The following is a 13,987-nucleotide window of genomic DNA, read 5'->3' as shown; positions in this document are numbered from 1 at the left end:
CAGGCTATCTGATATTGCTTTAAGAAATTATGTGGTCAGCTGAAGCAAGATGACACATGTAAATCTTTTTCATAAATCAAAGTATAAGCTCACAAATTCTCCATATAAATAGCCTCAGGAGGGGCTGCTCTGATGAAATTGAAAATGTCTCTTCCATATGTACAGTTTTAGGCTTTATAACATTTAAAGGGAATATTCTAAAAGACAAAGTTGGCATGTAAAAGCACGGGGAAAGGAATCAGCAATGATTGGAGCAAAACAATTCTAGAAGGCATCTTAATTTTCATATGGCTCATTTGCATTTGAAACACTGTGAATTCCTATCTCACTTGTACAAAATGTGTACATATTAAATTACTTTGCACTTGAAAGAACATTTTCCTAAATGTTTGGAAGATGATCAAATTTTAACTGGAGGACTTGTTTTCTTCCATCAGGTGTGGGGGAGATGTGGCTTCCTGGTATGAGAGGCAACAGTTGATTCTAATAGCAGAACAAGACAAAAAATAAGAAAGTAAATTGAAAACAATTCTTATTTGTACAATTTGATTTAAAGATGATAAGACAAGTGGATACTTATGGTACAAAGATGTCAAAATACATCAATTTTAAAATTAAGTAGGGTTACCTTTCCAAAAATTGAGATTTTCTGATACCTGAAAATTAGGTTCTATTACTTATTCTAGGATACCCATGGATATAGTATTATTTATTTCAGTACACTTAATCTGAGTATCTAGTCAATGTTTAAGAGGTAGATGCCCATCAGCTACTATACAATAATTCCAGGAGACTACACAATACCCATCTCAAAACAAATTTTTGTTTTTTGGACACCATTTCACTCTGTTTCAGCCTGTTGCGCAGGCTGGAGTGCAATGGTGCAATCTCAGCTCACTGCAACCTCTGCCTCCAGATTCAAGCGATTCTTGTGCCTCAGCCTCCCAAGTAGCTGAAATTACAGGCATGAGCGTCCATGCCCAGCTAATTTTTGCATTTTTGATAAGGACAGAGTTTCACCATGTTGGCCAGGCTGGTCTTGAACTCCTGACCTCAGGTGATCCACCTGCCTCAGCCTCCCAAAATGCTGGGATTACAGGCGTGGGCCACCCACCTGGCCTCAAATTTTTAATAGCTAGGATATTGGCAGAACAGCAAAGGCTTAAAACCTCTTTACTATCAACTTTAAACATTATTTAGTTCTTAAGGAAACCACAATGAATGAAAATATTTTTTTCTGTAACATTTGTTTTCTGCCATGGTAAAATGTCTAGGAGTCAGGTGTGTCTTCTGAAGGAAAACCAGAACTTGAAAGGCACCCCTGTCTTTCTTTTGGTCTGGCTCCCTGGGCACCTCACTTGAAGGAGAGAGCTGTTTAGGACTGGCCTTATGTGTGTGCTACAGGGGGGCCCACCATGCAGAGGTGGATAGGATGCAGTTTACAGAGGATGGAGAACATGGGCTGATCTCTGTAAATGAGCATCTCTAGGTACATGCTGCCCTTTGTGTTTCTTTCCTTTTGTTGCCTCTGGGCCTTTTGGAAGGCCTTGTTCACAGTCCCTGATCTGTATCAGCTGGGTTACAGGCATTGAACGAAAGGGTAGCACAGCTGTAAACCCAAGCAGAGAGCTGGAGCTGTGAAGGGAGAGCAGCACCCAACCCCCTCGAGGCAAGGCGAGGTCCGTGACAGATTCCCAGGGAGACAGTGACTAGGGGAACCAGGAGGCCAGCAGGGGCAGCTGACACTGTGCACCCTCCCAGGCCAGTGTGGGGGGGAATCCGGTGAGGTGTTTTTTTTTTTTGTTTTTTGAGATGGAGTCTTGCTCTTGTTGCCCAAGCTGGAGTGCAGTGGCATGACATTGGCTCACTGCAACTCTGCCTCCCAGGTTCAAGCAAGTCTCCTGCCTCAGTCTCCCAAGGAGCTGGGATTACAGGCACCCGCCACCATGCCCGGCTAATTTTTGTATTTTTAGAAGAGACAGGGTTTTGTCATGTTGGCCAGGCTGGTCTCAAACTCCTGACTTCAAGTGATCTGCCCACCTCGGCCTCCCAAAGTGCTGGGATTATAGGCGAGAGCCACTGCGCCAGCTGAGATGTTTTTAACAGGAGAGTGTCCTTTTACACGCAATTCACACTGTCTTTCAGATTGCTGCCTCAGCAGTCTTTATTTAATTTTTTTGTTGTTATTTAAGTATAAGCTGCATTGGGCTTGATTTGCAAACATTTAATAGTAAAAGGTAAAATGGCCCATGTAATCAAAATATGGATACCTGGAGATTTTGGATACACAGAACTGATTTAACATTTCATCTTCTTGATTAGTTTGATTTTTCTCTCCCAACAAACTTCTATTTTAACTATGAAAAGGTTGGGAAAAGCCAACACTTTCTTCCTTTATGGAAAACATGCTAATGAGAAGACAGATGACTGAAAATTAGATTGAAGATGAAAGATTAAGCAAATGCAAACTGTGAAAATTGCTAGCCTCTGATAAATTGGAAATTACCAACTTGGTTTATTATTAGGCAATGTTCGTCTACTTATTTATTTTAATAATATTAAGGACCTTCTATGGGTCAGATACTGTTTTAGGTGCTGGGTTTACAAGGTGAGAAAAAGCCCTGAACCAAAACAAACCTATTTCCATGGAGTTTATGGTTTAACTTCAAAGTTTTCTGAAAGCAAGTGAAGGACAGTCACCTGATAAACTGCAGAATTAATATTTGTCATAAGAGTCACTGTACTGTTCTGCAATACTGGCCCATTGGATAGAATTTGTTTCCCAGATGTCTGGGTTTCATTCCTTTGTAGCTGGCAGATCTTGGTTTTGAGAAAAAGCCTAGGAAAGGCAGACTTAGGTGCCTGCCGTGGGTGAAAAGATGGAAGAGTCAAGTTACCTTTATTGCACATTCTGGAGGCTACAGAAAGGCACCTGGATTCCTTTGCAATGCTGGCAAAACTCAGTCCTGTTGGAATCAGCGTTTGATTGTATGAAGTTGTTATATTACGGGTATACAATCTTGTGGGTGGTATGTCCAATCAGAGCAGCCAAACAGTTGTGTAACGATTTGATTCAAGTGTGTTTGGAATAAGGTTTTGTAATAATAATCTTGATATTTTCATAGTTCTATGGTTTTATTACATCAATTACCAATATTTATTAAGCTAGACAAATACAACTACACCAGTACAAACGAAAGGTCTTGGTGTCCACCTTGTCTCACTTTGAAAGGCAGACAAACAAAAACAAAAAAGGAATTCTTTTTATAGCACTTTAACTTTTGAGCGGAAGTACCTGCTGGCGTCTGCTGTTTCTTCCTTCATTACGCGCTTTTCTTTTAATTTGGTCCTCGTGAAAAGAATCAAAGTAGGAGCTCTCCAGGAGTTGGGAACAGGTTGATCTGTCATCTGGATTCATCTTCAGACACCCCTTTGGAGGAAGAGAATCACAAAGAAGATATTGAGGGAGGGGCTTATTTTGTTACCATGCCCACAAACTGAGTAATAACTTGTTAGGATAAATATGAGTTTAGAAAATCTTCAAGTTTGTGTATTATCAAGTAGTTGGAGCTTGTTAATAGGATTGCTCTTCTTTTTGCTACTTCAAGGTCTTTTGAGGGCAGAATGAATGGATGGTCAGTGTCTCTCTGAAAGAGGCCGCCTGTAGATCTGGTGTTCCCACCAATGACATTGTAAAATCACTACTGAAAGCAAATTGTTTGCAGCAGTCTGCAGAGTGTAGTCCCTGGACTAAAAACATCAGCGTCGCAGGAACTTGCTAGAAACGCGAAGTCTTGGGTCCTACCCCCCGCCTGCCAAAGGGAATCGAAGCACTGGAGGTGCGGCCTGGCAGTTTGTGCTTGACAAGCTCTCTGGGTGATTCCGATGCCCATATGCTCAGGTTTGAGAACATCTGGGTTAAGGAGATGGCTGAGGAAGTGAGAACCTCAGTCATGAGAGTGAACCTAAAACAAGGAGAAATGAATGGACTATATATTCATATAAAAATAACTACAGGCAAAACAGAAAAGGTGACATGATGACCCTTCTATATTTGAGACCATTAGAAGCCTCTAGGTCGGCTTCTGAGAGTGGGGAGGAGTATCACAGCAGAGGGGTCTGTGGGGGTCCTGACACAAAGAGGTTTTCTCTGAGAAACACTGATACTCCAGCCAGACAGTGGGACTTTGCCCATCAATAAACACAGATTATGATCCATAAACAGTAGCTTTAAGCCAGACCTGGTGGCTCATGCCTGTAATCCTAGCACTTCAGGAGGCCAGAGGTCTAGACCAGACTGGGTAACATAGTGAGACCCCATCTCTCCTACATTTGCATTTTTAAAAGGAGCAGCTTTACAATACCCAGGCACAGATGACCTGACAATTATTGCCTTCCATCCATAAGAGAGAAATAAGGCTCACCACCGTCACAAACATTGTTTTGAGACATTCTGAAGCCCAGACAATTGCATTGCCTGAGGCTGCCCCAGTCGGGCACTGCCCTGTGGTGTCTGTTCCTCCCTGACACCAGCTGACCTCAGATCTCTGAGATCCCTGAAGCTGCCTGCCCGTAAGCAGTAGCACCTGGCCCTTGGCGAGCGATCTGATTAGTCCTGTTCTTCAAGAAACAATCCTGCTCAGCAAAACTAGACTTACCTGTCCCTCCATGTCTACTGCCTGGTCCAAGCAAATGACCCCTAATTAATGACCCATGCCATATATCAGCCCCAGCTGCCGAAGCATTCTCCTCAAACCCTAATACTGTCAGGGCTATAACCAGGACAGAAAAACTTTTTTTTGTTTGTTTTTTTGAGACAAAGTCTCGTTCTGGCTGTCAGCCAGGTTGGAATGCAGTGGCGCCACCTCGGCTTACTGCAAGCTCCGCCTCCCGGGTTTGAGCGATTCTCATGCCTCAGCCTCCCAGATAGCTAGAATTACAGGCATGCACCACCATGCTGAGTACATTTTTGTATTTTTAGTAGAGACAGGTTTACCATGTTGGCCAGACTGGTCTCGAACTCCTGACCTCAAGTAATCTGCCCGCCTCGGCCTCCCAGTGCTGGAACTACAGGCGTGAGCCACTGCACCCGGCCAGAAAGACTATTTGAATACAGACTGTGATAGTCTCTATTTCTTTATCACTCAATTCTGGTTTTTGCTTCCACTGTTCCATTAAAGTGGCTCTCGTTATTAACACCTCTGACCTCTACTTCCATAGCCTTCAACCGATCATGTGTTTTGAATTCTGTCTCCTCAATAGTATTAGACACTACTGACCAAGCCCTCCTTGAAACTTTGTTTCTCTTTGGCTTCTCTAATCTCTCACTTTCCTTGCTCCTCTCTCCTGGCCACTCCTTTTCAAACCAGCCTTTGCTAGTTTACCTTCTTCTCCACGATGGCTGGATAAAGTTCCTCAAGGCCAAATCCTAGCCACCCCTTTTTTTCTCATCTATTCTTGGTTTCTAGGTGATCTCTTTGCTGCCGATGGCTTCAATTATCAAAGTTTACCAGAGATTTCCACATCTACAATTCCATTCCAGACCTCCCCTAGGAACTCCAGACCTGCAGGCGCAACTGCTTACTTAACATCTGTCTCAAGGTCACTGTTGTGGGTTGAATTGTGTCGCCACAAAAATATATATGTTGAAGTTCTAACTCCCAGTACCTCAGAATGTTACCTTATTTGGAAATAAGGTCTTTGCAGAAGTAATTTGTGAAGACAAGGTCATAATGGCATGGAGTAGACCCCCTAACCCAATTATAATTGGTTTCCTTATAAGAAGAGGGAAGATGGCATAGACAGACACACAGAGTGAATGCCATGCTATGACGGAGGTAGAAATTGGAGTTACATTGTCCCAAGTCAAAGAATGCCTGGGGCTACCAGAAGCTGGAAGAGGCAAGAAAAGACCCTTGCCAAGAGTTTTCAGAGAAAGCCCGGACCTGCCAACACCTGAAAAACCAATACAGGCACTGTATCCTTGCCACCTCTTCTACTTTATTCCCCATATATCAGTCATAATTAAGTCCTATCAGTTTTCCTTTCAAATATATCTTGAATTTATTCACGTTTAATTTAATTTAATTTTAGAGATGAGGTTTCACTGTCGCCCAGGCTAGAGTGCAGTGGCACAATCATGGCTCACTGTGGTCTTCAACTCCTGGGCTCAAGCAATCCTCCTGCCTTAGCCGCCCAAGTAGCTGGGACTAAAGGCAAGTGCCACCATTCCCGGATAATTTTTATTAATTTTTTGTGTTTTGTAGAGATAGGGTCTGACTTTGTCCAGGCTGGTCTCAAATGCCTGGGCTCGAGTGATCCTCCTGCCTTGGACTCCCAAAGTGCTAAGATTACAGGCATGAGCCACCATGCCCAGCCTCATTCACTCATTCATATTTTTATATGGGCTTTCAAAACTATTGAAATCTAGTCCATCACTAAATACCTATGAATTTTCATTTTAAAGAACATTTTTAGATTCTTAGAAGACACTACTAATGCCGAGCTCCCTCCATGGAGTCTGAGCGGGAACAATGTCCTGCTTGATTAGTTCTGAAGCACTAAGATGGACTGAGTAGAACTGAGGCTTCTGAGCCTTTGCCTGCCTGGATTAATAACTTTCTGTATATCAAGAAGCTGACGGATTAATCAGAGGTGTTCCCTGTAGACATGCTCCTGACCCAGAAAACGTCTTGAAGATGGGAGATGAGAAATCAAAACTGTAAAGTCCAAGTCAGGATCCTTTTCTTAAGTCCAAACTTCAAATTTCACAGAAAACGCTCCAATAAAATTTCTAATAGTCTATAGTCTCCTTTTTGATGACTAGCTTAAGCTGATATAGTGATAGGATAGTCATGACTATGGAAATAAATGAGTAATAAATAAGAAAGATTGTGCTCATGGTCTCATTTTAAACCTAATGAAGAGAATACAAAAGACCTGCCATAGATTGGCCACTGCACGCCACCGCTCCCCTTGACTCCGCCCAATACGTCATCCACCTGGGCAGTTCCCTGCATAGGTTACGATTCGGTCCCATGGGATAAACACCAGTTATGGCAGCCAGTACTTATTTGCTGTTAAAGATGTCCTGGGCCGGGTACAGTGGCTCACGCTTGTAATCTCAGCACTTTGGGAGGCCGAGGTGAGTGGATCATGAGGTCAGGAGATGGAGACCATCCTAGCCAACATGATGAAACCCCGTCTCTACTAAAAATACAAAAATTAGCCCAGTGTGGTTGTGCGCACCTGTAGTCCCAGCTACTCGGGAGACTGAGGCAGGTGAATCGCTCGAACCCAGTTGGCGGAGGTTGCAGTGAGCAGAGAACTCCAGCCTGGGAGACAGAGCAAGACTCTGTCTCAAAAAAAAAAAAAAAAAAAAAAAAGGATGTCTCAACTGCAAAGAATTAAAGTGTTCTTTCATCTACCATGGGGCAGGAGTCTATAAGATAAGGTGTGACCCATGTAATAGCACAATTCTCGATGCACTGAGAGGATTCTTGGGCCTTAGGTTGATACTTATGGGTCTAAATAAAATAGTTGAGTAACAAACCTAGCTTCATCTAAAAGCTTAGGCAGCCAACCAGGGCTCTTCATCTTTGGAGATGAGGACGGGGAACTTGTCCTACATCTTGCAGTTTTCATGCCCCAGAGTTGCCTTCGAGGGAACCACAGGTCGTCTCTGGCTTCTATCTGAGAATTGGTTGGGCTTGCAGTGCTTGATGCCTCCCTTCTCCCTTGCAGGTTTTGCTAAATTGCAGGTGGGTCAGAACCACCTGTCAAGAACAAGGTCAGGGAATTGGGCTTCTAGGACAGGACCTGCTGAGTGCTGGATGAAGGCAGGTCTGGGCAGTAAGACAGGACAGATGGCAGCTGAGGTCAGGTGGAGCAATGGTATGGGGAGTCTGAGAGCACAGGGGTATCTGGCTCTGACTCTCAGGAGGACTCAGGTTGAAGCACTCCAGCACTCTGGATAGCACCATGGCAGTGATCAGCACTCCCACAAAGGCTGGTCTACAAAGTTGACTCTAGGTCATCCAAATGGCCCCACTGTCTAGATCAGATGAGTCTTAAACTGAGTTGTTGATCGTAATCACCTAAGGGCATGTTTAAAGATACACATGCCAAGGTCCCACTCATGAAAATTCTCCTTCTCAATCTGAGGCTAGATACCGGAATCCATATTTTTCAAAAGCTCCCAGGCCATTCAGATGAATAGCCACATTTGGAAGACACTGCTGTAGACAGAACTTAATTGACTGTTAAAGATAGATACCCTCTCCAGTATCCTCATACCCATTGTCCAATGAGCTTTTGGTATATACAATGGATGGCAGGGTCACACACCTTCTAGTGTGGCTTCATTTGGTCAAGCATGAATGGCAGACTAGGCAGAGGTAAGTTTCTTCTGCTTTTTATTTGAATCTGTCTTTGGTTTGACCATCTCTCTTAGGCCTAGTGCAGGAGCTAGGTCTGGTGTCTGCATGGCTCTGATTTTGCCTCATCTACTAATGTTAATAGATATGTTAGAACAATGACTGCTTTAACCACTGATGTCCCTTTAACTGGGATTATTTTACAGTTCTTTATCATTTTCAATGACTACATCCTATTTTGGCATTATTTAATCCACTTTCCACCCCTCCTCAAATTACCAGCTTCAGTCATTACAATTTATAGCTAATAAGAGTTATAATTGATTCTTAAGTACCTTCATGAAGTTCAGAGCCACAGGATGAGCATCTGAGAACTTTTCCTCAAGAGTTTCCTGAAAAACAAAGTTAAAACATTCAATATTACATAACAACAAAGTAATTGTGTGTGTGTGTGTGTGTGTGTGTGTGTGTGTGTATGTGTGTATTTACAGACAGGGTCTCCCTCTGTCTCTCAGGCTGCAGTGCAGTGGCATGATCATAGCTTACTCTAACCTTGAACTCCTGGGCTCAAGAGATTTTTCCACCTCAGCCTCCTGAGTATCTAGGACTATAGGTGGGTGCCACCACACCCAGCTAATTTTTTACTTTTTTGTAGAGATGGGGTCTTGCTATGTTGCATGAGCTGGTCTCAAACTTCTGGCCTCAAGTGATTCTTCTGCCTCAGTCTCCCAAAGTGCCGGGATTATAGGGGTGAGCCAGCTCACCTGGCCTATATTTTGAATATATTAGTAATAACAACACTTTAAAGAAAGACCCTCTAGTAGGTTAGATAATTCATTTTAAATATATTTTTAAAAAATCATGCTTTTATATAATTGTACACTGTAAAGATCTGAAATACATAAAATGAAGTTATTTTCTTAATTTCACAATGTCTTGCAGTTGATGCTGGGTGAATGTGGGTCCCAAATGCTCCCATCTGAAATCCCACAACAGTGCCGTAAAATCTGTGCCTGATCTACTTCTAAGGATGTTTTCGAGTATTCACGAAAATACCTTGGACTACATGCATAAGAACACTACAGAAACCAAAAGAATGAAAAACACAACATTCAGAATGATGAGGAAGGAAGGGGATGGAGATGCCTGAAAGATAACGGTGGGAAACTTAAGACACTTAAATTTGTTGTAGTTTAATCTTTAAACACATGTTATATAAATATTCCTTTGTAACCTTTAACCTTGCAGTTCAGCCTTTAACCTTGTATTACATTTGTTAAAGGTTTTAACAAAGACAATAAAAAAGAAAACCAGTATATAAATCAAGACATTATATGAAATAATTGATTTAAAATGAACAGGGTGTCTAGAGATGGTTGGGATCATTTGGAGCTCAGGTTATTTGGACAGTTCACACCTATCACAGATCATGATTTGCCTTCTCAGAGTTTTTCCCATCCGCACATGGTTCTGACTCCAGCACAGCTGGAGTGTGGACACATGCTTTTCCCGGCAGTTTTTTCTTTTATAGGCAGATTCTGGACCATATGGAGCTTTAAAGAGCATAGCCTGAACTTAGGTAACACACACAGGAAGTCAATGTCTTCAGAGGGTAAGAGAGAGAGTCAAGTGGTCATTGATACGTTTTCAAATAAAGGCAAAGACCATTGCAAGAGTAGAGAGATGATCCCTGTGATTTGGAGTTTAATGAGTACAATGGGGATCATTTTGTAAAACAACCACCCGTGTAAAAATATATGTGGTGAAAAAAGCTTTTGATTGATTTGAGTTTTGTTTTACAAGCCGAAAAAATTTTAAAATGCATTTTTGTCAAAATGAATAAGACTACTATAAGTAGTCTTTATGAGAATATAACTATTTAAGGGAAAATTCTCCTAAGGCTCTGACCAATGGATTAAAAGTATGTCGTATCTAAGATACTAAATATACTTTCACTTTAAATTTAACATTAATTTTTGAATAGTTAAGACAAGTAAACATTTAAAGCATTTTTCCTGGCTCATTGTAATGTAGTTTTCATATAGTTTCTTCAATATATGAGATATGGTTTGGCTCTGTGTCCCCACACAAATCTCATCTCAAATTATAACCCCCATGTGTTGAGAGAGGGAGGTGATTGGATCATGACGGGGGTTCCTCCATGCTGTTCTCATGATAGTAAGGGAATTCTTACAAAATCCGATGGTTTCAAAAGTGGCAGTTTTCCCTTGTGCCCTCACCTCTCTAGCCACCTTGTGAAGAAGGATATGTTTGCTTCCCCTCCTGCCATGATTGTAAGTTTCCTGAGGCCTCCCCAGCCATGCAGGACTGTGAATCAATTAAACCTCTTTCCTTTATAAATTACCCAGTCTCAGGGAAGTTCTTTACAGCAGTGTGAAAACAGACTAATACACTGTGTCAATATGTCACAAGAAGCCAAAACCACAAATATTAAAAAAGAAACAGCCCGGGCATGGTGGCTCCTATGAGTAATTCCAGCATTGGGGAGGCTGAGGTGGGAGGATCACTTGAGTCTTGGAGGTTGAGGCTGTAGTGCGCCATGACCTTGCCACTGCACTCCAGCCTTGGTGATAGAGTGAGATATCATCTCTAAATAAATAAATAAATAAGAAACAACTACCTCTTTAAAGAAAGCAGCAACACAAGTAATAAAATATTCAAGATAGAGCAGTTTACCATATCTTCTGGTTCAGGTATATTGATGCCGTGGAAAAACCGGTTACTTTTAAAGATTGATTGATGTCTTGGGATTAATTTTCCTGTAAAATACAAACCACATAATTCATCATAAATTTGGCAAAGAATAATCAAGTGTTTAAATGGTTAATGCCTGAAGGCCAGGTGTAATCCTGAAGGATTACAGGCTCACACCTGTAATCCCAGCACTTTGAGAGGCCAAGGCAGGTGGATCACTTGACGTCAAGAGTTCGAGACCAGCCTGGTCAACATGGCGAAACCCCGTCTTTACTAAAAATACAAAAATTAGCTGGGCGTGGTGGTCAGTGCCTGTAATCCCAGCTACTCAGGAGGCTGAGGCAGGAGAATCACTTGATCTTGGGAGGCAGAGGTTGCAGTGAGCTGTGATCATGGCACTGAACTACAGCCTGGGCGACAGAGCAAGACTCCATCTCAAAACAAAAACAAAACAAACAAAAAAGACAAAAAACAGGGTTAATGCCTGAAGTGCAGGTGTGAAAGAAATATTGTGCCTGATTGGTCCCTCCAGAGATGAGAGGAATGGGATTCTGCAGACGTATGCCTTCTCAGGTAAGGGCAGTTCTCCCAAACCAGTCTCTTCGTCACATGTGGTCACCATTCAGCCTCCATCAAAAGGTGAAGACTGGGCGCGTTGGCTCATGCCTGTAGTCCCAGCACTTTGGGAGGCCGGGGGAGGTGGATCACAAGGTCAAGAGCTCGAGACCATCCTGGCCAACATGGTGAAACCCTGTCTCTACTAAAAATACAAAAAATTAGCTGGGCGTGGTGGTGCGCACACCTATAGTCCCAGCTACTTGGGAGGCCGAGGCAGGAGAATCGCTTGAATTTGGGAGGCAGAGGTTGCAGTGAGCCGAGATCGCACCGCTGTACTCCAGCCTGGTGACAGAGTGACAGTCCATCTCAAAAAAAAAAAAAAAAAAAAGACAAGGTGAGAGAATGGTTCTACAGTCTTTACACACATTATCTCATTTAATCTCATAAATGAGATTTGATGAGACTTCATCTCATAATCTCAAGACAATAGTTGTTATTTATTTATTTTGAGACAGGGTCTCTCTCTGTTGCCAAAACTGGAGTGCAGTGGCACAATCATGGCTCACTTCAGCCTCGATCTCCCAGTCTCAAGCAATCCTTCACCTCAGCCTCCCGAGTAGCTGGGACTACAGGTATGCGCCATCATGTCCAACCAATTTTTAAAATTTTTTTGTAGATATGGGGTCTGCCTATGTTGTCCAGGTTGGAGTAGTTGCTATTTTAAATCCCTATTGTTCCAATGAGGAAAATGAGGTTCAGAGAAGTGTAATAACTTGTCCAAGATCACACAGTAACCTAACAGATCCAGGATTTAAACTCAGGTCCGTAATGCAAATTTCCAGAATCTTCTCAGGGAATGAATCAGACAAAGTGGGGCCGGTAGTGGTACTCTACCCCACATTTTTCATGCTGCAGAATTTTCCATAATACGTTGGAACTGAACAGGGATCTGTCCAGCAGCCATGCTGCCAGGAGACCCCGTGGGAAGGAATTAACAAATTCTCATTTTATGTGTAGACGTATCACTTTCTTTGCATCTATGCTGTTGGCATGAAGCTGTGGCTCACTTTTCAGGTTATGCTGACACATAATGAAAGCTCACGAAAGAAACCCTTGGAGTCCCATTCCTATTCTGCACTTACCTGGCTATGCAACTTCAGGCCAATCATGGAAGCTCCCTAAGCCTCTGTTTCCTCATTTATAACATAGGCACAATTAAAAACATTGTAACTTCCTTAACAGGTTTTTCTTAAGACTGAAAAAGATGATGCGTATGAAAGTAATTTGTAAATTCTAAAGTACTATACAAAGAAGATGTGTTAACATTATTCGAAACTTCAGCAGCCACTCCTAATCAGGAAGTAAAATCAGACTCTTAAGCTCTCCGGCAGGGGTCCACCAAACTATGGCCTGCAGGCCAAATCTGGCCTAGCGCCTGTTTCTGTACGGCTTGTGACCTCAGAATTGGTTTTACATTTTTAAGCAGATTTTTAAAAGTCAAAAAAGATTTTTTGATGTTTTGTTGCATGTGAAAACTAGAAGAAATTAAAATTTCTGTGTCCATAAAGTTCTATGGGAACACAGCTATGCTCATTTGTTGACATGCTGTGTATGGCTGCTTTTGCACTACAATAGCAGAGTTGGGGAATTGCAACAGAGACTGTACAGTCTGCATAACCTAAAATATTTGCCATCTAGCTTTTTATGGAAACAATTTGCTGATTCCTGCTCTAGAATAAAGGGGGGAAACCTCTTTTACAGTGGACAGAAATTGCACTTGATCAAATATCTTACACTAGGCTCTCAGCAGCTGACTCATATCCTTATCCCTATCTTAGTCTGATATGGAAAGTAAATGTATAGTTTATTCCACGGCTAATTGACTTTTCCTGGAAAGGGGTCTGAGAGCTCCCTGAGAGGAGTTAGGGTTCTACATGTTTAGAAAAGGATTGGGCTTTGGCTACAACCCAGACCCCAGAGCAACCATCCTAAGTTTAAAGTTTGAAGAAGCAATAAAACTCTTGTTTTTTCTATTTATTTATTTGTGTATGTATGTATTTATTTATTGTAACATATGAATGCTATGAATGCTATAACAGTTCAGCACCTCTGTCGCCATAAAATGCAATTCATACCTAGTGTTCTGATTATCAGATAAAGTTGGTCCACATCTGATTTTCCAGGCCACAGTGGCTGGCCTGTCAGGAGCTCTGCAAAAACGCAACCAACAGCCCATATATCTACTGAAGAACCATACTGAGTATCTCCCACAAGAAGTTCAGGAGCTCGGTACCATCTCGTAGCTACATAATCGGTGTAGGCATCTCCTGGAACTGCAA

General features: G+C 42.2%; 1 protein-coding gene across 1 annotated transcript in view; it reads right to left on the bottom strand.

The window, feature by feature from the left end:
* Positions 1-257: 257 nt before the first annotated feature.
* Positions 258-13,987, bottom strand: part of CDKL4 (cyclin dependent kinase like 4) — a 56,700-nt gene continuing 42,970 nt past the window's right edge. Inside the window, exons 5-9 of the mRNA XM_028831739.2 lie at positions 13,784-13,981; positions 11,073-11,155; positions 8,711-8,767; positions 3,296-3,430; positions 258-483 (exon numbers count right to left, since the gene is read on the bottom strand). Coding sequence (XP_028687572.2) covers positions 382-483; positions 3,296-3,430; positions 8,711-8,767; positions 11,073-11,155; positions 13,784-13,981 — 575 coding nt within the window. The 3' untranslated portion in view covers positions 258-381. The remainder of the gene's footprint in view (positions 484-3,295; positions 3,431-8,710; positions 8,768-11,072; positions 11,156-13,783; positions 13,982-13,987) is intronic.

This window comes from Macaca mulatta, chromosome 13 (genome assembly GCF_049350105.2).
Source record: "Macaca mulatta isolate MMU2019108-1 chromosome 13, T2T-MMU8v2.0, whole genome shotgun sequence".
Taxonomy (NCBI): Eukaryota; Metazoa; Chordata; class Mammalia; order Primates; family Cercopithecidae; genus Macaca; species Macaca mulatta.
The sequence above is the reverse complement of the archived record's forward strand: the minus strand, read 5'-3'. Positions and strand labels throughout refer to the sequence as shown.